This window comes from Antechinus flavipes, chromosome 3, assembly GCF_016432865.1.
Source record: "Antechinus flavipes isolate AdamAnt ecotype Samford, QLD, Australia chromosome 3, AdamAnt_v2, whole genome shotgun sequence".
In the NCBI taxonomy this organism is placed as follows: Eukaryota; Metazoa; Chordata; class Mammalia; order Dasyuromorphia; family Dasyuridae; genus Antechinus; species Antechinus flavipes.
In genome coordinates, this window is record NC_067400.1 from 167,444,681 (window position 1) to 167,469,184 (window position 24,504).

Here is a 24,504-nt window from a genome sequence, read left to right on the forward strand (position 1 = left end):
AGGATGTTGTATTTTCTGATCAGTTTTAAACACATGCTGATTACATTCACTAATAGTAAAACAAAAATCGGAACAGAAATGAGTGCAAGGGATAATGTTGTAAAAAAATTACCCTGGCATGGATTCTGTCAATATAAAGTAATTATTAAATAGAAATAAAAAAAATAGTAAAACAAATAGAAAACCTGTCTTTCATATTCTACTGCTGGTCCCTGTCAAGAGTTGGGAAAGCACAGTTTTAATTGCTAACTAATCCTTTTTTCCCTATTGACCTTCTATTTTCTTTTGGCTAAAACCAAAACCTCCACATACTTGGTGATTCTTCTTTGGAGAAAAGAGGTGGAAAGATAGACAGAAACAGAAACAGAGACAGAGAAAGAAATGCTTTCTTATACCAATAACATATTATGAATCGTTTTTATTCCTAAATTTTGAAATCAATAATCTTTATTTAATCATCCCATTGCCTCTAGTTAACTATCTACTTTATTAAACTCTCAAATTTAAAAAATTGGTTAGAAGCAAATTATCTGAAGGGTCAGGATTTCTTGTCTCATCAGATTTCTCTGTCTTCCCAAGAAAGTCTGTGTCTATCACATTTCACCTGAAAACTGTTTCTGTATCTTTTAATTTAATCAGCTTTTTGACTGGCGAAACTTACATGAACTGATGCTAAGTGAAATGAGCAGAACCAGGAGATCACTATACACTTTGACAACGATATTGTATGAGGTTGTATTCTGATGAAAGTGGATTTCTTTGACAAAGAGACCTAACTGAGTTTCAGTTGATAAATGATGGACAGAAGCAGCTACACCCAAAGAAAGAACACTGGGAAACGAATGTGAACTATTTGCATTTTTGTTTTTCTTCCCGGGTCATTTCTACCTTCTGAATCCAATTCTCTCTGTGCAACAAGAGAACTGTTCAGTTCTGCAAACATATATTGTATCTAGGATATACTGCAACATATCTAACATATATAGGACTGCTTGCCATCTAGGGGAGGGGGTGGAGGGAGGGAGGGGAAAAATCGGAACAGAAACGAGTGCAAGGGATAATGTTGTAAAAAAATTACCCTGACATGGATTCTGTCAATATAAAGTTATTATTAAATCAAATCAAATAAAATATTTTTTAAAAATTTAATCAGCTTTTTATATACAAAAATTTTGTTTTCTACTTTTTTCACAACTAAACTGCTCATAAATTAAAAGAGCAGTATCTTACTGGCAAACCACACATCTGATAAAAAGAAAAGCATATAAAATGGAGAAGAGTTGTTTTTCATTCCCTGCCCCGATCTCAACTGATTACATTCATTAAAAAGTAAACCACAAATAACAGTGATAATAAGGTATTAATATGTTAACAAAATGCAATTTCTCTGATTGAATTAGAAATACAAGTTGGCATTGGTTGGCAAAAGACTGGCCATGCCCCACATGAATTTAAAAACCTTAAAGCTACCAACCCTGGGGATAGGTTATGGAAGTCAAGAATTCAAGGAAATCTTGGATTTTTGAAACATAGTTCATACACACTTACGGGGTAAACATAGTGCATAGACACACGCATTTACTAGGGAAACAAAGATGCAAGAATCAATATTCAAATATCACAAAGTAGAATGACCTTGACAGCAGAGAACATAACCAACCACTGAGTCAATGTTAATTAGCCCCCACATTTGGGAATTGATCTGTGGCATACCCAGGGATTCTAACTGAACATGTTTTCCAGTAAAAGAGATGCACCTGGGGTAACAGCAAATGGATACCTCAAGAAATTAATGTCCATGAGAAATCTATAGTACCAGAAACATGACCTGTCTTAGGTATATGTATGTCAAACTACTAACTTACTATGAATTTATGTCCACTCTCCCCTTAAACATTGTGTGTATTTGTAGCATAAATTTATTTCGGTCATTTGAAACAGTTGTAATTTCCTTGAGAATCATGGGTTCTGAAAGTTGTTGGATGAGATAACATCTGTGGGTGTGCACATTCTGAGCAAATCTGGCTTTCCAGGAATTGAAAAATGTGTTCTGATATGTGGCTCTTAGGAAAGTGTTTACTGTGTCATGTTGGTGAGTGACTTTTGCTTTGTACTTTGTGTCCACTGGCTATTAAAGATACAAAGTTATAGTTTTAAGAGCACGGTTCCAGAGGGCTCATACTTGCTCCCTAACCCTCAGCATGCAATCCATTTTCATTATCACCATTTCTCCTTCACAACTATTAGAGACTTGACACTAACTTTAGTAGGTTTGACCCTAAATTTATGTCTGAACGCTAGCCAGATTTTTTACTAAAATTTGTGAACTCAAGATAGTAAGTGTTCCCTCTGGAAATCCCAACCTATGATTTCTGGTTGGAGAGGTAGCTAAATAAAGAATAAAGACTCACAGAACTTTAGAAGTGAAAGATATGTCAAAGATAACTGACTGCTATCCAAAAATTTTACAGATGATGAAACTGAGGGCTAAAGAGTCTAAGTAAGTTGTCAGTAGTCATAATGGAAGCAGAACCTTGGTGTGTCATTCATTGCTCTTTCTACTATACTATATAGATGGTAATTTTGTCAACATTTCCTATGTTCCAAATACTTACCTGGGAGACCTGGGGACCCAGGGCTTCCTGGAAAACCTGCTTGCCCTTTGTCACCAACTGGACCAGGTAGGCCAAATCCTGGTGGGCCAGGAGGGCCTATGTCACCACGACTCCCAGGAAAACCAACTCCTCCAGGGGGACCACGGTCTCCTTTTAGTCCTATTGAACCCTTTAATAAAAAAAGATAATTATCTATCATACATGTTAATTTTAGAATATTTAGAAGTTTTTGATAATTAAGTATGCTATATTTATCATCCCATATTCCTCCCCTACCCCAAACCACCACCCTTCTATTATCAAATTTAACTAAGAACATGTTATACTCTTTATAACTGAAGGTAAAAAATTAGTTTTTGTTTTTCAAGTTCAGATTAATTTTCTAATCCCATAAGAGCTTTTCCTAATTACAATGTAAATGTCTCTAAAAACAGTACATCCTGCCTCGAAATTTAATATCCCAACCAAATGCCTCAGAATCATTTTGCTCTCTCCAAACCATAATTTTCTCATGCTTGCTCTCCAACCCTCAACATGCAATCCATTTTCATTATCACCACTTCTCCTTCACAACTATTATAGACTTGACACTAATTTTAGTAAGTCTGACACTAAATTTATGTCTGAACACTAGCCAGATTTTTTACTAAAAATAGAAAATTATTCAAATTATAAACCTCTTTATTCCCCTTTGCTCTAAATTAAGGTATATATACTAAATATGGAAATAAACATACCGGTGATCCTTTGGGGCCCTGAAGACCAGGATGGCCATCTCTTCCAGGTGTTCCTGCCCTTCCAGGAGCACCAGGTTGTCCTGGAAAACCTGGCTCTCCTTTGTCACCCTTGAGCTTTGAATCCAAATAAATCTCTCCAGGTTCTCCCTTTGCTCCTGGCTCACCCATCAGTCCTGGCAAACCTGGAGGCCCCTGAAATAATAAAACATAAGCACATTACTAAACACATTCCTCTAATAATGCTTTCTGCAATGAAATAAGAAATTTGTCATTTTCTCCAAGTGGCACTTGGAGTAAAAAATCTTCTAAAATGGAACCAGTTAATTTGCAATAAAGTCCAGATCCTTCTTTCAATAATTCTCAAAGCATTCCATTTTGCTCCATTGGATATTTCAAAAATAGATACATAAAGAGAAAGTATGGAATTTTTCCCACAGCTCCATAAAGGAAGCCTTAATACTGTCCCATTTGCAAAGAACGTACACTTTTCTTTTCCCTCACAAGTTCTAAAACAGTCACAAAATATTTGAATGTACATTGGCATAGGACAAGATAGTCAAGAAGTCCTTTTGTTGATGTGGTGCCAGTGTTTTGAGGGGCTTTTAGATCCACGGTGCAAGGATGTCTGTTTCCCATTTTCAATTGTTATAGGAGACTACTCAATGAGAGGTGAGATCAGACTTGGTTTTTTTTTTTTTTCTTTCTCAGGCTAGTCATTACTGAAATTATAGAGGTTTCCTTTTATGATCATTCCCTTTGTTCTGGGAGATAAGGTCTTCCAGGACTAAGTGTGGAAACCAAAAAGCCAACATTCAGCCAACTCTATAATTAGTCACTTATGAGCAGTCAGCAGAATAGAATTTACTTTCCCAAGAGCCACATATCAGAACACATTTTTCAATTCCTGGAAAGCCAGATTTGCTCAGAATGTGCACACCCACAGATGTTTTCTCATCCAGCAGCTTTCAGAACCCACGATTCTCAAGGAAATTACAACTGTTTCAAATGACCGAAATAAATTCAAATTACCTTCTTTTAGCACTGAGAAACAGCTTCTGGTTTCTAGCTGATTTAGTATAATTTTGTTAAGCTTAATCTCACAGGATATTCTGATACAGTATCCAGTTTTAATTCCTCCCCACTCCTATTCCCTTTCCTCATATTTGGACTTTTCAAAAGAAGCATTACAATATGTTAGGGCTGTTGTTCTTTCCATGGTAAATGTCTAATTGCTACCCTCTAAGATGTACTGATACTTACAATCAATTAGGACACAATTACTAACATAACTCAGTTCATCTGCCTAGGTTTCTAGGTAGTATATAAGCATCTTCTTCCTAGTATAGGATTGTCCACTATATTAGAGGGCCCAGTATATTACTGTGCTAGAAGAACATATGTGCTTAAAAATGAATAGTTCAGTAGAAATACAAAAAACACATAAGACATGTTCAGGAAGGCTGGGGGTAGCTAAAAACAATTTTCTTGGTTGCTTTGTGATAATGTAATCCCAAAATTTTTTTTTACAGGGATCATGTTCTTAGAGGATCATAAATTTAGAGTTGGAACTCTTAGTCTTTTAGAGAAGAGTAATTCAACTTTTTCAACTTAAAGATGAGAAAATTGATGACAAAGAGTTAATGTGGCTCGTACAAAAAAAATCAAACTGAGCTCTACTATCTCCACAATCCAGCATGCCCTTCACATCGTGTATTAGGGTGTATTAAAAATACATTGTATATTTATTTTGGTATTTACCACAATTGAAAAGAGCTTAGAACAGTATTTTGCATATAAGTGCTTTGTCAATGTTAGTTATTATATTAGTATTATTTTACCTAAGACTCTTTAACCAGGGCACTGGAACCCCCTATTTTATTGAAGAGAAAAAGAATTTAGATTTTTATTTTTCTGGTCCCTTTCCCCACTTTGACTGTTTTGTTTACTTTGCTGAACATAACCCAGAAATACTGCTTTTTCAAAGCTTATTTAACCAATTAATGAAACTTTAAAACATTGCCCAGTAAGTTTTACTGATTTCTTGGTAGCTCTTGTAGTTGCATAGTCGAATGCCCATGAGATAATATTTGCTAAATACAGAAATATGCCTAGCACATAACAGGGACTATAGAAATATTATCATTATCACTATTAATACTACTACTAATTAATTAATAATGTTAAGGTAATGATGACTAATGTTATCACTATTATGATTATTATTATTATTCAATTCATTAGTTTACCAAAGTGCTACTAATAAAGAAGTCTTTTAGTAGCTGGATTGAAGAACCATGATTTTTTCATTATCCAATTTTTTTATCTTATTTTTAAAATTTTTCATTACAAGTCAGTCATAAATTCCAAACACATCTTCAAGTTAAGTCCTAATAGAGGAAGCAACAGAAATTGTCTTAAAACTATGTTCATTGATATTTTATTTAATGTTCTTTATCCAACTTTCAAGTAGATTTCTTTTTCCCTCCTTTACTTTTTTGTTTATTCTATTCTTTAGTCAACTCTCTGTCTGTCTCTTCTCTGTGTGTGTCTCTGTCTGTATCTGTGTGTGTGTGTGTGTGTGTGTGTGTGTGTCTTCCTCTCTCCTTCCCTCTTCTCTTTTCTGTTTTCTGAAATCAGGTTTCCAAGGGCATGAGGACTGATTTCAAGCCAAACTTTAAGCAGGAAACTGCTGCCTCAGAAGAAAAACAGATAAAAGGAGATGAATTGAGAGTAAAAGCATCTTTCTCACATTGCCTCAAAGTTTTTTTGTCTTTGATATTCACCATAGATCGAACTTCTTCAGTTCAGCTGAACTCAATTTATTTAGAAACACTTTAAACAACTGCAATCCACAGTTGAGCTCCCCAGGTTCCAGGATGGTTGTAGAAAGCCAAGAGGCAAAGATTTAACTTCAAAAACAAACTAATGATCATTTGCCTCTAGCTGTTTCACTTTCACTTGAGCTACCCCATGCTCTTGCCCTCATACAAGTACAGGGTTCCAGCAATATAAAAAAAAATTCCTTTGAGTAAATCTGCTCTATCAGAAGAGACTAATGAAAGAAATTTTTTCCAGATTAAAGACAGCACAATAAGGAATTATATATACTAGATGATGCTTAAACTTAATAGAAGTTTTTGGGGAAACAAAATTATTGCATTAGAAAACAGTACTGATTTTAATAATAAAATAATCTCTAATACTTAATTTTTTCCTGTTTTCTCAATTATTCCTTCTTCTTGTAAGAAGCTAGAGATTGAATTGATATTGTGTTTAACTAGGTTTCATGAAAAGATGGTTACTACCAAGTGACACTTGAATAGTAAGCAAGAAACGAATTTAGATAGAATATGCCACAACTGGCCATAAAAATATTCCAGAGAACCAAATATATCAAACCTATTCACTAATAAGCTTTTAGGTTTTCCCCAATTATGGTACTATTTGACAAGGTAAATGCAATAAAAAAACCAAAATGAATATCCATTGTAATTGCTAGAGAAAGCCACTGGAGGGCACCAAGCTACACTTTTTTGGCTTTGAAAAAATTGTTAAAATTGAAGCTACAAGGATTCCACCAGAAGATGGAGCAGCAAACTTCAAATACATAAACACAGAGCATCACCAAAACCAGGTTTGTGAAAAATGTAAAAAGCAAATTGGGATATCTGATCTGGTTTCAACAAAGTTAATTTCTTTCACAATTTTGACTGAAATTGAGTTAATTAATCTTGTATAAGATAAAAAGTGCTATGAATGGATCACTTTAATCCAATATGAAGCATATAACAATGAAAATGCAAACATGCAAATTCTCTTAAGAAGGGAATAAGCGCTTATTAAGTACCTACTACATGTCAGGCACTATACTAAGCATTTCATAAATATTATTTCATTAGATCATCATAAGCTCATTTGACACTTTCTGGAACAGATTAAAGTTCAAAATGATATACTTACAGGCATCCCTTCAAGACCATTATGTCCAGGTAAACCTCTGTCTCCCTTGGCACCTGGCTGTCCTGGAAAACCTAAACAAAAAGATAGTGTAAAATGAATACTCAAATGCCTCAAATGCAATATCACATTTTTCCTACCTTAAAATCCCTAATTTATTGTTTAAAAAGCAGGAAAATTTTTACACAAAGTAGATGTTCTTGAAACAAATTTTATTTTAAAAGTTCCTATTGAAAATTACAACTATAGTAAAAGTTAGACAGAGTGAAAAGGAAGAAAAAAGCATTCTAAATCCTTAAAATGTCTTTTGTGCAAGTTTTTATAAAATAACTTTTTTCTGAATAGGTGTCTTCCTGAGGAGAATTCTATTCATTTTTTGATAAAAGTATTGAATTCATCAACTTTTACTGTGTAAAGAGAGTTATCTCAATACAGGAACCACTTGTCCTATAGCTATTTGGTTATTAAGAAATTCTTTCTGTGATGAAGGTACAGCATATCATATTAATTTCTATTGTGTAAGGGGGGAAGATTATATCAAAAATTTCTGTTCTTCATTAGATTAAAATATAAAAATTCAGAAGTTTGAGAAACTACAATGGTGATTATTGATCTCTTTGACCAAGAGCAATGCTCCTTGAGATGTTATTCCTTGTACCCAAGATATGTCCAAACAAATCAAAGTCAATTATCTTACCTATTTCCCCTGGTGGTCCTTGTGGACCTGGAAGTCCAGGAACTCCAGTTAGATCACAGGTTAGGCAGCCTTGACCTTTCTCACCTTCAAAGTAAAATTTAAATACAACGTGAGTGAATTATATGTAAAAAAAAATCTTTGCTAGACTAAATTGAGAGAATAAAGGTAAATGGGTCACTGTTATTAGCAAACATATTTAAAATTAACTTTTCCAAGTGATCACCTCTTTGGGGATATCAGTTTTCTAATAAGTATGGAATTGGCACATCTCTCTGAAGGAAGCTAGTTTTCCTCTCTAGACAACTAAGATTACTTTTTATCCATACTTCCATTATACTCTGAATACCATGTTTCACATACAACCTATTTTTATCTCTAATAATTCTAAACAAAAACAAGAAAAATGAGGAACACCCAAAAAAATAACCTGAAGCCTATATCTTCATGTGACCTAAGTTGTTTGTTTTTCCTTGGACTTTTGGGGAGGGGGCTAAGCTACTTTATTCCTTACAATGTTTTATTTAATTAATTTTTTCTTTGACTTATTTTGTTTTGGCAGAATGATCCAATAAATATTGTTGATAGATGATAATCAAAAGGAAAAAGAAACAGTTCATTAATCAGAAATTAAGGAGTAGTGGAGAAAACAAAATATACCACATCAAAGAAAAGATAAGATATATTTTCTCCTCTCTATTAAAAAAAATTATTCAATTAAGCAAACAAATCTTTTGATAACTTAGGAGCACTTATGCTTACACTTTTAGGTTTCAAGGCAAAAATCTTCAATTACCTTATTTCTAAGCAAATTGTTGGAACAGTGGAAAGGAAAAAAAAACATACAAAAACAACAGTTACCAGGAAAGTGGGGAAAATTAGTATTTATTGCTATTCTTTTTCACCTACTGGACATTCTTCTCATCCCACTCTTCTTATCATCTCCCTAGTCCCTTTCTTTCGAATCACTTAATGAAGGTGCTGTCTCTAGGATCACAGTCTTCATGCACTCTAAGCATTTCTTTTAAAACATGAACTAATAACTAAAATTTTAGTCAATAGAACCTGAGAGAATCAGAATATTGAAATGACACAATATGGGATCAAAATAATGGAGCGATTACCTACTCAACTAACCAGTTGATTAGTATCCATATAATTATATGGAGAAAGGTAAACAAATATGGGAAAATATATATTCAAAGATAGAACTGTTAACAATTCTCCATCTATATCTCCATATATGTGCATATTCCAAAAAGGCCAAAAGATGCCCCTCAACAATTGACTTGTTTAAAGGGAAAAGAAAAATCAGTTCACAAAACAGTTTGTCAAATCAATAGCTAGGGTCAGTACCAATGAATTCAGATATTATGGGGTTAACAACAGAGCTGAGCTTCAAGATTTTAGGCACTTTTTTATTCTCATAAACTTAATAAAATACCGGCATTCTTCAGAACTTTTGCCCTTGAAATTTTAGGTAAAAAATAAGATAATGTCTCAATTTTGTCCCACAGTTTGTTCTGCTGTGTTTGTCAACATGAGGGCTACTCATTTAAAATTACATGGAAATGGAAGGGAAAACAAAGAAGAAAGACACTAATCCTGAGGGATGAAAATCTACAAAATCTCCCTTTCTTAAAGGCATTTTTATCTCAAAAGCTCAAAATGAGACAATCTCAAAAGAAGCTACAGAAGACAATTATTCAAGTTGTACCCACAATTATTCAAAAATTTACCCCATACCCATGGATCTACAAATTTAGTATCAGGTATAAACACTGAATTAAAAAATTCATTAAACCTTAAGTTACCTTTCGGTCCCATCTCCCCTGTCAATCCTGGTAGCCCAGCATTTCCAGGTGGTCCTTGATCTCCAGGTGGTCCAGGCTGGCATTCCACTATTCCATCTAGAAGTCAAACAAAACAAGAAGAATTTTCGTTTTATAAAATCCAGATTTCCTAGAAAATAGCAACCAGGGTATCTATAGCCAATGTGCCACAACAAAAAAAAATTGTATTTATTAGAATTTTAAAGGAACTAAGGCCTTTGACTTGAAAAATACGACCACACATGTATTATTTAGAATGCCATGACAGGAATGTCTTAATTCTTTAATGTACTCCTTCAACACAAAGTTAAAACAAAGTCACTATTGGCCTAAAAGAATCATGATGTATAGCAACACAGTAATGTGCTAAACAATAATTGATGTTTAATTCTAAGGGTTTTTATGTTAGTAGATCAGGCAATGACTAGTTATACAAAGCACTTCTGGTGTATTTCTTGAAGTAGGTTCAAGGTAAGAAGTACTGCTTTCTGTCTATAACTAGACAATAGGTTTTTTTCCTCTTTATAAAATGGAACATTTATTTTTTAACTCAATCAAAGAAAAATGAAAAAAACAAACCATTACAGAGAATTTTGCTCTTGCTTCTTAGCATGTACCTGACTTCTGCATCCCAAATATCCAACAGATAAGAATTTATCAGCAATGCTCTTTCTTAAGTTTATAAAAATCTATTTGTGATGTTGTAAGCAGGGGACAGAGAGCTCTAGGTAGGAGGTGATACTGAAGTATGATAAGTCACACATTTATTTTGATATTATTTCTTTGTCCAGTAGTCCTCAAATCAATCTGGTTTATGACTCCTCTGCTGTCTGGTGGAAATTAGAGTGCATTGTTGGGGAACAAGAAACAGTGCAGTATGGAACAGCTAGTGAACAAATGTGTTTTCTATGGTGATACAAAGCAGAGGTAATTGAGCAAACCTTTCTTTGTTTCTACTTAATACCCCAACAGAATGCATCTCATCCTCTTCTTTGAGTCAGAGTTAGACTGTCCAGCAAATCCAGTATCTAGCAGTGTAAGTAAAATCTGAGATAGAAATAGGTGGTTCTTGATGATTTCTCTTCATTAAAACACAGGAAGTCAGAAAGCCATATTCTTCCTAGTCAGCCACAGCTAATGATTCTGGATTTGTGCTTTCCATCTCTTGTAATTTATATCTTTTTTCATTTTTGTTTTCAGTATAATTGACTGAATCCTATAGGTCCTACTTAAAGTAAAAATAAACTATCATACTTTAAAAAAAATCTCAAATTACTTCTCTGTGAAGAGTGTGGTTTTAATAACACATGTAGTTTTAGTTGTTAGCTACTACTTAAATCTAATAATAACCATTGATACTTATATCAGGAAGGTTTTCAAAGCAATGTGTGTGTATGTGTATATTTAGATATGTGTACATATATGAGTTTGTGTGTTTGAGTGTGTATATGGCGTCTCATCTGATACTCATGACAACTTTCCAAGATAGTTACTACAAGTATTCATATACTGTTCTTAGAGATATGCTAAGCCCTATAGTTAATTGATTTTTTCCCCTCTTACTAAGTTAAAGGAAGGATTTGAAATAGTCTTCCTTATTTGATATACCACACCACATTATCTTCCTCAAATCCATCTATTGGTCTTATGAAGAAAGTCCACAAGAGATGACATTAAAATAAAAAGACTCAAACAGATTATTTCTAAGGTCTTTTACAGATCTCAGTCCTATAATAGACTAACTATTTATTTAAATAAAATTTACATAGTTTTCAGAGAACCTTTCCATCCTTCCTTATCTGAATAGTATCCCTGTATTCTTCTGATGAGAAAGCAATATAGGGTGAAGGGGTAAATCAAGCCAAAATAACTTAAAAGCCAGATCAAAAACTAGGGAAACTCTACTGATAAGATAGAAAAATCAATATTATGATCCATGGTGAACAGTTTCTATCTATTAAGATTATTTGCAGGCACAGATGGCCTGGAGCTCATTGCAACCATATGGGAAATGAAGACAATCATGAAATTCAGTAGAAAATTTGAAAGAAGACTGTTTCACTTAATGAACCATTAATATGCCTCAAAGTGGCAATTAGCTTTAAGCTGTCTCTTTGTCTGAATCATATTGTGTATATAAAACATTTTCATTTATAAATTATCCCTTAATACTTCATGATTTTTGTGCTTATTTTATATTGTCTATAAAAGTCTAAGGTAGATTGATAGGAGGATAGTTCATCTGAAGTTTCCTATTCAAATAAGAGAAGTGAAAAGGTCATATATATAACAGAAGCATACTTATACATGACAAGTAGCATGGAAAACTAAGTTTTGAGGTGGACAATATATCATTTAAAACCTATGACCTTAGGCAAGTCATTAATAACTCTATGCCCCAGTTTTTCGTGCAAAATAAGAGGACTAGATGACTTCTAAGATCCCTTTCTATTCTCTATTATGATCCTATTACCTCAATAGTGGAAAAAGAAGAGAGAAAAAAAAATAATAAATGTAGTTTAGTCCAGTAGACACCAGACCTAAAGTCAAGAACACCTCCATTCAAATCCTGCTTTAGACACTTACTAATCAAAGATCAGTCTGAGTTTTAGCATTCTTACCCATTATTCTGCTAGCTGACTTAGAATAAATTGAATCTTTCACTTTCTCAGTTTATTTTTCTATCAAGTTATCTAAATATTCCACAGCTTCATTGGTGAGGTATGCTATCTTTAGGTCTAATGCCAGCTAATAGGCAAGGATTTCTAATTCTGCTACACTTGATATTGTAATAATTAAATCTCCTTGAATGATGATCAAAGTATAACACACGCACACTTTCAGTCTATGTTGAATAGTATTATAGAGACATTCCAAAAGGTGATATATGCCTACCTAACAATTTGAATTTTAAAGCCATTCCTATTTATCTTTAGTCAACCATAGGGTCAGAACATATCTCCTTATTCTGGAACAATTAGTTTCATAACCAACAGGTAATGTTTGTGCTTCTAAGTAAGCCTCACACTCTTTTGTCTAGCCTTAACACTAAGAATAGATTGAATTCCAAGGGAAACTGAATTAAATAGAACTTACTTGTATGGCCTGGTAAACCAGGAGGCCCAGGAGGCCCGGGAAGTCCTGGGAACCCATCTCTTCCACTTGTTCCAGGCAATGATTGTCCTGGAGGACCTTGGTCACCCTTTTCTCCCCTTTCACCAGGAAAGCCAGGAGCACCAATTTGTCCGGGGACTGGGAAGCCTTAGGTCAAAAAATAACCAATTAGCATAAAAGAACATATTCTAACCCATTCCCTTGAAAAACAAAATCAAACAAACATAAAATCCCACACATGCTAAACAAAGTGATTTTGTTTTACTGAATCAAAAAGAAAATGGCTAGGAGATAATCACTCAAGAACATGTATTAGGTACCCACAGGCATATGATATTACATTGGATGCAATATAAGAACTAGTTAAATGAACCTGCATGGATAAAATACAAAACATACATGCAGATTGTATGAATAACTATATAGATATTTTTATGAAGCACAGTCATCAATGTCTGTCAATATGTTAAACTGAAAAAATTAGTAAATATTATAATCAGAAGGGAATAGAAGAAATATGAAATTTCTACTAAGGGAATGAAAATCCTATGTGTAGAAATTGATATTAGATGAAAGGAAGATTTAAGACTAAATAGAGGAATATAAATAGATTGTTTTTCTGGAGATAGAAACATAAGTAGAGACTAAAGAGATGTATTAAGTGTGTACTTGATCATCAAAAGCTAGAAGACAAGGAGCATGGTCTCAGCATATAGGAATATTGTTATCCATTTCAAGATTTTAAGTATGCATATTGCCAAGTAATTATGTGCATTAGTAATGACAGTTTCCTTACTAGTTGTTCCCTACTTACACCAATGAAATGATAAGTCCAGATCAATATATAATTGAAATTATAGGTCCATATATATTCAAAAATATGCCCATCCATCCATTGATATACAGAGAAATATATACATATATGTGTGCATGTTTATAGGTGTATGCATGTTTGCACATGTATATATTTGGGAAAGGATAGGAAAGGAAAGAGAAAGAAAACAAGAAACAGAAAACAGGGTTTACAGAGGAGGGAAGTAAAGGAAAGAGAGGCAGAGAAGGGGATTCATAGAGGAAAGAAGAAAGAAAAAGAGAGAAACAGAGAGGAACAGAGAGAGAAAGGAAGGGAGAGAGGGAGGGAGAGAAAGCGGGGGAAAGAGACAAAGAGAAAGGTTTATAGAAGAAAGAAGGTAGGGAAGGAGGCAGAAACAAAGAGAAAGGAAGAGAGAAGGAGAAAGAGATCAAGAAAGAGCATGTATTGGGTAAGTCTACTAAGCTGTGGAGAAATTGTAATCTGTGTCAGTGGAGGGAGTGCTGACATTGACAAAATCACAGACCTTTGTTGAACAAATTACTGAATTTTACCTGCACTCAGTAATTCAAAGATATATTGTACATCCTGAGACCGTGGGCTCAGGACAGTAGTTCAAAATGCTACTATCTTATGAAGACTATAACTAAGTACTTAGCTACAGGACAAAACTTAAAATTAAAATACAGAACAAATATCTTTACCAGAGTATTCAAGAAAGGTTTCACTGTGAAGGCTGGAGTTGAATTGGACTTTGAAAAATGGGAAGGAGGGAGGAGAATTTATATAAGAGATTTGGTAGCAATACAATAATTCACATAATGGATAGAAAAGCAAGGAACAGAGAGTAGTCTGACTGCTATAAAGATTTTGTATTAAGTGTCAAGAAGTAAAGTCACACAAGTAATGTAGGGAGAAGTCAGAGAAAGTCAGGATTTGATAAAAAAAAGACTACGCAAGGTCATTAGAGGTTCTGGAGGAGGGTTAGTAGTCTAAAAAAAGTAGCTTAAAGAGAAACCATATTCAAAATATAACAGAATTAAAAGATATTGTTGCAGTAATTCTGCTGCGTAAGTATATACATATATATGCACTCACACATATGTATGTACATATATACACATATATACATATATGATGTTCAAATGGATTGTGGATCTAAGTATATATATAGCATATTTGTGCATGTTTTTTCTCTCCCAAATTACTCAAAAAGAAACATTTTGAATAGTTAAATTTTATCTTCATTAATTCCTTTCTTTGTTCAACAAAGATTTAAGCTTCTACTATATGCAAATCAGTTTCCATGAAGATTTGTAACATTCATTACATACTAAAGAAAATAGGAAATCTACATTAAATAGTAAAAGAAAATCCTGTTATAAATTGAATTTTTACCTGGAGGACCTGGTTGGCCTGGAATACCTGGGTAACCTAAGGAGAGAGACAAAAAAAGGGGATATTAGAATTTAGTTAGTCAAATTTATCATTTTGATTGGTTCAAGTCTGCCATACCCATAAATATTCATACCAATAAGGACATGAAAAAGTACCAAAAAGGTAAAGAAAAAGAAATAATTCTACATGAGCTTTATGTACCCCCAAAGAACAGAAAGACAAGATCAAAACTGATAACCAACACGTTTCTATACTTCTGTCAATACTGTTTCCTATCTGTCAATTTAATTTCAAGAGTAAATTTAATGACCAATTATTTAAGTTGCTAAAAAAAATTATGCACTGTCCCCAAAACCCCTTTCCACATGAGCAAATTTGCAATTATAATATAAACTTGTAATATAAACACATTAAATGTGACATGGTTTATGGTATAAAGATAAAATCTCAGTTACGCTATATAATTCTGCCAATTACACAAATGTTTTTTAATAGAACTAATTCAGACCAGAAAGAGTTTTTAAAAATTAACCTTTTTGACCCGGTTCGCCTTTTAATCCTGGAGCACCTGGATATCCCTTCTCTCCTTTTTCACCCCCTGGTTGTGTGCTTATCACCTATATCAAAGTAGGGAAAAGTATCCATGAATGCTAAGATCTACAGAATGGCATCAAGATTATGGCTACAAATGTAAAGAAAATTGTTCTGCCTGAAAACTAACAAGCTCAACACCTTACAGCAAGTAAAATAATGAGTTCCCTTTAAGGATATTAAATTGTAAGAGTAACTATGAATGTAGAGAACCTCAAATTTCTCAGGTTTTCTTAACACAGAAATCCGTCAAGTAATTAGGCAGAGGCAAAATAGTCAATATCAATGTTGATAATGTTATTTTGGTTTGTTTTCCCTCATTAAGAAGAAAAAAAAGCCCAAGGGTTTTAAGAGCACACATATTTTAACCATGGCAAATAGATTACATTCTTAGAAAACCAATGGATAATAAAGAGGTACCACACTAAAAGAAGGCTTTTCCTTAAAGCCAGCCTTAAGAGATGATAGCAGATAGACAAACCGGAAAACAGATTTAAAGCCTTTATTTCTACCTAATAAATCATTCTCTCAAATACTACATTACTGAGAAGCTATGAAACCAAGTGTTTTCAGATTAATTTCAGTCAACACACACACACACACACACACACACACACACACACCATTGCTACTTTTTATATTATAGCAAGTTAGATGTGTTTTTGGGGGGCGTGTTTGTTTTAGAGATCTTGGGCTCTCTGGAAAAGAAAAGAAAATAACATTTTTCATTTTTATTTTTTGTCATTGCTTTTTATTTACAAAGCATCTGTATGGGTAATTTTTCCAACACTGACCCTTGCAAAACCTTTTGTTTCAAATTTTCCCCTCCTTTCCCCCACCCCCTCCCATAGCTGGCAGGTAGTCCTATACATGTTAAACATAAAATAACAATTTTTTAAAAAATCAAATAAAATAGGCCAAAAATCCTTATACCAAAAAATATCATTTTTAGCATATACTTTTTTTTAAAATGATATGCAAAATCAGGACTATTAAAAAAGAAAAGAAAAGAATGGCTCTAAGACCGTTTCCACATTGTTCAAAAAGGGTATTAATTGATCACTTCTGTATTTATCTATAGACAACCCCAAGGGCAGAGTGCAAAAATATAAACCATCATGGTAATGTGTCTTAGAAAAATTCCAATAGAACAGCTGAGCTCTAGCCTTCTTGCACTTTTGTTTAACAGTTTTATAGATATTCACCCTAACAAAGGCTTTACTCTCACCTCTTAAGAAGACTGTGGAGGTAACCCTGGATTCTTCAACCATGGTACATATAAATTTGGACAGAAGCCTGTCTTAAATATAGCTGTAACTGTCTTCAGAGACTGTGTGTATGTCAACTGAGTACAGCAAGTGGGGAAAAGGTTCAATAACAAAATGATTGCAGAAGAATGGTAATTGTTATAAAGACCATCTATTTAGGCAAGATGATTGGCATTTATGATTTACATCAATTGAGGGAAGACTTCACAATGAGAAATCAAGAATCTGAAGCATCAAAATATAGAAGAAATACACACATAACATTCATTTTGCTTACAGGGCCTGGTAATCCTTGAGGGCCTGGGAATCCTCTGTCTCCCTACAAAATAAATGAATTTCATAGTTATTTTATTATTGCAAAAACTAGACTATAATGAGAGATGATATTTAATGTTTTTTTATTTATACAAAATAGAGCTGGTATATGCTCCCCTCAAATTCTTTTTTATTTCATAATTTCCAATAATATTAATAAATGCTAACTGATTAATTAAAGTAAACTTAGTATATGAAAATCCTTAAACCTCAAAATTAGAAAGTAGGCTATTCACTTCACAAAATTTTTCTTATTACTATTACTATTTTTTTGATTATTAAATCCCCTTAAGAATCACAAATAATATTTAATTATGGATTGACATTTCTTTCTCCAGTTCATTTTACAGATGTAGAAATTAAGGCAAACAGGATTAAGTAACTTGCCCAGGGTCACATAGCTATTACATATCTGAAACCAGATTTGAATTTAGGAAAATGCCTTCAGACTTGACACTCTAACCATTTTGCTACCTAGTTGTTCTGTAAAGTTTTATATTCCATGAAAAGAAAACTTCAGCAAACATTTAAAATTATTTCTTTCTTCTATCTTTTTCTGTTTATTAATTCACTTTTCAATGACCATAATGAATAACTGGGGATTTGGGGGTCCTAACCTGTAATTTTATGGGTGCCAGGAATTTGCTAATAAGGAAATTTGCTCTACCAAAACATATTGTCAACTATTCAGTTTACAGGTTATCAAATTAACCTGGGTCACTGAGAAGCTATTAGTTGTCCCACATCAGATAGTCATTATATGTCAGAGAATGAAACTAAATAAAGGGGACCCTGAGCTAAAGGCCAGCTCTTCATATACTACTCAAAGCTTCTCCTTAAAGACTTGATGAATATCTTTTATAATGAGCAATGTGAAGAAATATGGTAGGCCCTGAAATAATAAGACTCTCTCAGTTACCTTGGAGAATAAATATCACTTAACCCTTCCAAATCTACTTTTGCATTTTTTTAAATGGGGCAATAATAACCCCTTTCCTCCTTCAGGAGGACTATAATTTAATGTACTAAATGTTCCTTATAAATGCAAATCACTATATTAATACAAGGTACTATTACTTTTTTTGTGTTTTCCCTCCTCCCTATTCTAAATTTTAATAAAAAGAGTAAAATATTCAAAATGTATAAAAACAACAAACTATACACAGTAAAAGAAAGTAAAATGCCATTTACTAGTATGTTTCTTGATTGATTTTTTTTTTCTTCAGTAGGTCATTGGCTTTCCTGCTTTAAGAAAATTAAGGGCCCCTCTGGTTTAATTTTTTTAATGCACAAATTAATTTTAAGATAGTTTACACAATGGAAGTAACTTTTAAAATTCAAATATTATTCTGTGCTTACCTTAGCACCTGTTTGGCCTGGGATTCCTGGGAATCCTGCATCACCTTTTAGACCCTAAAAATAAATAGATGAAAAAATTGCATTGGTATGTTGTAAAGGTGAATATAAGGACATATATTAAGACAAAAAAAATCTGTGAAAATACTTACTGGACTCCCCCTTTCTCCTTTTTCACCATCCTTTCCAGGTTTTCCCTAGATAACAGAGAATGAACCATTAGCAAAGTATAAAATGATGACACGACCCTTACAGTTCTGATTCAAAGATGAAAAGAAAATATTCAGTCTCTCAATTCAGCTACACTTGTATTAGGCACATATCAAATCCCTGAGAATACAAAAATGAATGACACTTTTTCTTGCCCTGAAGTAGTTAGTATCAGCCAGATTTTACATGACATTTTAGATTTATGAAGTGTTTTCTTGACAATAACATTGTAAGATAGGTAATTTTAAAAAATCCACATTTTTTAATACAAGAAACTGTCTTGCTTGGGTCAAAAAGTTGAGGCTTAAACCTAGATTTCTGCATTCAAGTCCAACAATCTTTTTTACCATAACAAGAATACGCTTACAACTATATGCAAAGAGAGATTAGACAAAGTACCAAGGAGGATGTGATATCTGAGAAAGGAGAGATTAATTCTAACTTGGGAAGAGAGGATAGTATAATCAGCAGATAAGACTAGACTAGAAGTCAGCCTCAATGACAGAAATTAGGGAGAAATGTAAGTTCTAGGAATATAGGAAGATGTGATCTAATGCATGGATACAGGTCAGAGTAGGGTGAGTTCAGGAAATAGTCAAATCTAGTTTGAAGTCTATAGGGAGAATGATAAGAGTATAAGGCACAAAATGTAGTTTGGAGTCAGATTAAAAGAACCCTGAATGCCAGTCTAAAGTGTTTGGGTTTTATCTGGTATATGCTATAGATTTTAACCTGTTGTATATTAAGATAATCTTAACACTGCTGTGTTGGCTACATTAGAAAGGAGTAACATTAGAATGACAGAGAAATAATGAAGGAATGATACCACAGAAAATATGAGTAATGTAAAAAAATCAATGATACCACAGAAAATATGAATAATGTAAAAAAAAATCGATAAAATCTATTTTAAGCAGTTAATGAAGACCTAAACTAGAGTAATAGCCAAGGAAATAAGAAGAAGGACAGGCGAGAAAAATATTGATGAGAAAGAATTGACAGAACTTGGAAACATATGATTAGTGAGGGCTAATGAGGAAGAAGAGAATCAAAGGTAATGTTGCAGTGGTAAGACTAGTTAAGAGGATGGTATCCTTAGCAGAAATACAGAAGAATATTACTGTCACTTCTTCAAAATCACTTAAATGTTATTGGTTCTTAGCCTTTTTCTAGAGGTCTTCCAGAAAACAATTACTACCTTTCCATGTAGCATCCAGAAAAGCTTTCTTAGATGATCCTGCATACCCTTTCTAGTTTCACGTTTTTATGACTTTATGATAGAATTTGTAGTGAAAAAATGTTTGATTATAAGCAATGAGATTCATGGGAGAGGATAATAAAAGATACTTACTCGAGGCCCTGGTTTGCCAGGTTCACCTTTCTCTCTTTCACCTGGCATTCCCTTTAAAAAAAAAAAGGAAGGGGAAAATTAGATATGCTATCTTATTCAAATAATTTTAACATGGATAATATTTTATTTATAATAAAAATTTGCCTTCAATGAATCTATTAATTTTTAAATAATTAATAAAATTTTATCTCTATGTGCAAAGATATTTTTAATAATTAATACTTACAGGAGCTCCAGGTTCTCCTTTTTGACCCTAATGAATTAAAAACACAAAATACATAATAATTTTCAAAATATTGCATCAAATGTTTAGGCTTTAGTACTAAAGACAGGTAAAAGAGAATAAAATTAACAAGTCTTCTCTGATGTACTAAAAAAGAAACAAGAAGCTGGAGCTTGATTAATAATTGTGCTATGGTTTTTATCATGAGGAAGTGGAGAAAAGAGGATTGTAGACAGATGTGGTAAAGAATTATTCCAGCAACATCTTCTGTAACATAACTGTAGCTCCTACTTCAGTATGCCAAAGAGTCTGCCCTCTATACCTCTATACCAAACCCCAAAACCTGGTACAGTTTTCTATAATATCAGCAATTCCCCACAAGTAAATCTTGGAATACAGCTGGAGAGGCAAGAGGTATAAAAAGAAAAAAAAAAACTCCTCGGGATACATGGGGGAGGATTATTAAAAAAAATAAATTGTAAAGGAAGAGGGAAACTCCTGTGTTAAAATTTTGCTTACATTCTTGAATTTAAGTCATTTCCTCAGATTCTAGCAAATCAATTAGAAGCTCACCAAAAAAAAAAAAAAATCTTCACACAAATGAGAATTTGGCCTTTAAGAGACACATAAGGTTAAAAAAAATTGAAGATAGCTTCTGGTGGAAAAAAAAAAAGAATTTTGACACATGTTCCTTGTGCTTGTGGGATATGTTTAAAATCAGAAAATCAATGTTTATTAAATTTAGCATACTTACTTTTGGTCCCTGAGTAATAAGATCTCCCTTTTTTCCTATTTGAGCTTGTCCTGGTTCACCTGGAGGTCCACTAACACCTTGCTCACCCTATTGATTTTGAAAAAAAAAAAAAAAGAGTGAAGAAATGAGACACAGGAAAATGAAAAAATTCAATACATTCTCAGCTGGTATAGCAATGCTTGCAGAAATCTGGTCCTAATTTTGGCTTTTAAACCATTAAATATCAGATAACATGTATGTGTGTGGTATGTTTGCATGAGAGAGAGAGAGAGAGACAGAGAGAGACACAGAGAAAGATGGGGAGGCATGGAAAGAGGGAGATGCTTTTATTGATTCAGGGGACTCACAGATCAGAAACTCCTACTAATGAAGGTTGACACCCTCTCTGCAACTTATAGACTAACAACTGCCTAGAGTACAGAGAAATGTCACTTAGTCATTATGTGTCAGAGGCAGCATTTGAAGCCAGCTCTTCCTGCTTTTAAAGACTTCTTCTCTCTTCCTTGCCTCATGTGCATATTAGTATGATATATAACAATTTTTTAAATTATATACATGTATATTGTTGTTCAATCATTTCAGTCATGTCTGACTCTTCCTGACCTTATTTGGAGTTTTCTTAGCAAAGATACTGAGGAAGTTTGCTGTTATATAATTTTCCATAGTTTCATTCTTCAAAATGATAGCAAACTACTTATGAGACAATTTATCATCTTTCTTTGTGTTTCCCATATCAATTACATGGATTATACTACCTTACATGAATTAATCACTTAATATATAAATATATATTTGTCCTGTTTTAACTGCCACTTAATAACAGAACAATATTCTGCCAAGTTTTGTATTACATCATTTGATTATATTTTCACTTCTTTAAAAAAGTTAATTCTCTTTTAATTTGTCCTATACCTAATATCTTAGGAAATGAGATCTTCCTGAATTTTAGCCTCTTAAAATATTTGAGCATAATGAAGATCATCAGCTTTTAAAACAAGTGTTTATTTGTTCTAGGGTTTTTTTATATTTTCATTTTTCATTAAGCTGATACAATTTCTTATGTTGTATCAAGGTGGGTAATTTTTATTATGGACTAGTCACAAGTGGTTTGGTTAAATCAAGAAAAGCGGTGGAATATAAAAGTAGATATTTGCTTATGAAAAGTACTGAGATAAATAAATTATACATAGTGCAGAGTGGATTTGATATATCTTTGAGAAGGGAAATACATTTACCAAAAAAGCAAACATGTTATGATCCTAAACCAAGTGAGTTGTGGTAGAGGGAAAACAATTGATGAAAATGTACTATATCTATCACTATAAGAACCTAGTTTTCATTCTACCTTCATACCAATGTATCTTGGGTGCTTTCATTGTAAAAAGATCGAAAAGATGAAAAAGATGAAAAAAGATACACAGAAAAATATGAATATAATAGTAGCAGTTACAATTTGAAAATTAAATTTTCTTATTGTTTGCTGTGCTCTCTCCTGCTGTGCATAGGAACTAGGGGGAAAAAGTGGAGATACCCTACTATTTTGAAACAGAAATCAAATATAACTTACCTTGTCACCTTTGGGTCCTTGAAAACTCAAACCCATTTGACCCTGTTGGTTAAAAATTAAAGCTATATTATTATAGGAGTTTCTATCTTCCAAAATTAAATACATAAATAAATAGGCATAAATAACATGGAATGAATCAAATCTGCAATGGATTTTGCTTGCCTCAAAATTTTTGCAAATATCATAACTATATTATATTCAATCTCTATGAGAAGATTCTTTTTTAAGGCCATTAATAGAGAATTTTTTTTAAAAGTTGAAAAGACCTTTGAATATCATAATTCTCTGTAGTGGAATAAGTCAAATTAACAAGCATGTAAATGCCTATAATATTCCAGGCACTATGCGAAATGAAAAGGCAAAAACAGACACCAGCATTCAAAGAATTCGTGATCTATGGGAGATAGATTACATGTTTTGAAAGTTTTTTAAATAAACAGGCAAAAATTCCACTTTTTAAATTATAAGACATTTTATAATTATTTGATTCAAATTATTTAAGAGGCAAAAACATTAGAAAATCTTTACCTTTTCACCTGGAAGTCCTGGAGGACCTGGTGGACCCTATAAAAGAAGACATTTTAATTATGTAGATCTTTTAAGATACATAAAACAATCTGATGCATTTTAAATGACTACTTCAGTAACTATCCCTCTAAGTGATTACTTAGTCTGATCCTAGATATCATTATTATTGGTAGATAACAGTCTTTTACATATAGATAGATTTAAAATTAAAATAATAACATTAAGTAATTTGACATTAGTTCTTTTTTTAATATTAATTGTTTAATATTTTGTGTTTGTGTTTCTATATACTGTCTATATCACTAATTAGGCTGCACTACAGGACAAATATTTCTTTTAATTTTATACTTATTCAGAGCATAAAATCTTGATGGCCACTAGATATTATTTAACACCTAGATAATCTTGTGCGATTAATGAATATGTGTGTGTGTGTGTATCTGTGTCTATGTACATGTGTATATGTGTATATATAAATATATATATATATATATATATAATGTATGGAGATATAGAAAACTGAAAGCTAACAGGAAGAGTTGGGGTTAAATGCTATGTCTGATTCTCACTGGCTGTGTAATTCTGGTCAAGTCGTTTACCTTTAAGTGCTCTACTCAACATTCAAAAGCTATAAACTGTAAAAAAGGGGCTGACCTATACCAGTAAAGGAAGTTTTCTCACCACAGTTCACTGTACAAGTGAAATAAAAGTTTCATTCCCTATCTCCTTTTCTTATAAGCAACATCACAATGTATCCTCTCTTCTATTGCTCTAAAGATTTTAACACTGGTAGGAGAAAATTCAGAACAAAAACAATTATATCATAGACATTCTATAAGAATGACAAAAATAAAATATTTCAAACAAACTGTCTCCTTGTGTCTACCCAACAAAATTTAATAGACAATGTTATATTGCTCCACCTGATTTGAGCTGTTTAATGATACTTTAATGAGACTTCATTATACAGTAAATTCTCTTTTCTCCATGCTTTTTCCAAAGAGGTTTTACTCACAGGTAGCAGAAATAGAAACTTACAGGTGGTCCTGAATATCCTGGTGGACCATCCATGCCTGGTAACCCTGGGTTTCCTCTTGGACCCTATTTATTAAAAAGAAGGAAAGAATCACAAAAATCAGTAGAGAGATAGCATTTTTTATCTTATCTATGGCTAAGAAGGAGA

At 32.9% G+C, this 24,504-nt stretch overlaps 1 protein-coding gene across 1 annotated transcript in view; it reads right to left on the reverse strand.

Moving 5' to 3' along the window:
- The window catches only part of COL4A1 (collagen type IV alpha 1 chain), a 193,773-nt gene that overhangs the window by 55,747 nt on the left and 113,522 nt on the right, over window positions 1–24,504 (reverse strand). The window contains exons 10-26 of the mRNA XM_051984186.1: window positions 24,360–24,422; window positions 23,322–23,357; window positions 22,794–22,835; window positions 21,227–21,313; window positions 20,476–20,502; window positions 20,250–20,300; window positions 18,841–18,885; window positions 18,692–18,745; window positions 17,295–17,336; window positions 15,691–15,775; window positions 15,159–15,194; window positions 12,932–13,096; window positions 9,818–9,913; window positions 8,007–8,090; window positions 7,313–7,383; window positions 3,353–3,544; window positions 2,616–2,784 (exon numbers count right to left, since the gene is read on the reverse strand). Of these exons, the coding sequence (XP_051840146.1) occupies window positions 2,616–2,784; window positions 3,353–3,544; window positions 7,313–7,383; window positions 8,007–8,090; window positions 9,818–9,913; window positions 12,932–13,096; window positions 15,159–15,194; window positions 15,691–15,775; window positions 17,295–17,336; window positions 18,692–18,745; window positions 18,841–18,885; window positions 20,250–20,300; window positions 20,476–20,502; window positions 21,227–21,313; window positions 22,794–22,835; window positions 23,322–23,357; window positions 24,360–24,422 (1,345 nt within the window). The remainder of the gene's footprint in view (window positions 1–2,615; window positions 2,785–3,352; window positions 3,545–7,312; window positions 7,384–8,006; window positions 8,091–9,817; window positions 9,914–12,931; window positions 13,097–15,158; window positions 15,195–15,690; window positions 15,776–17,294; window positions 17,337–18,691; window positions 18,746–18,840; window positions 18,886–20,249; window positions 20,301–20,475; window positions 20,503–21,226; window positions 21,314–22,793; window positions 22,836–23,321; window positions 23,358–24,359; window positions 24,423–24,504) is intronic.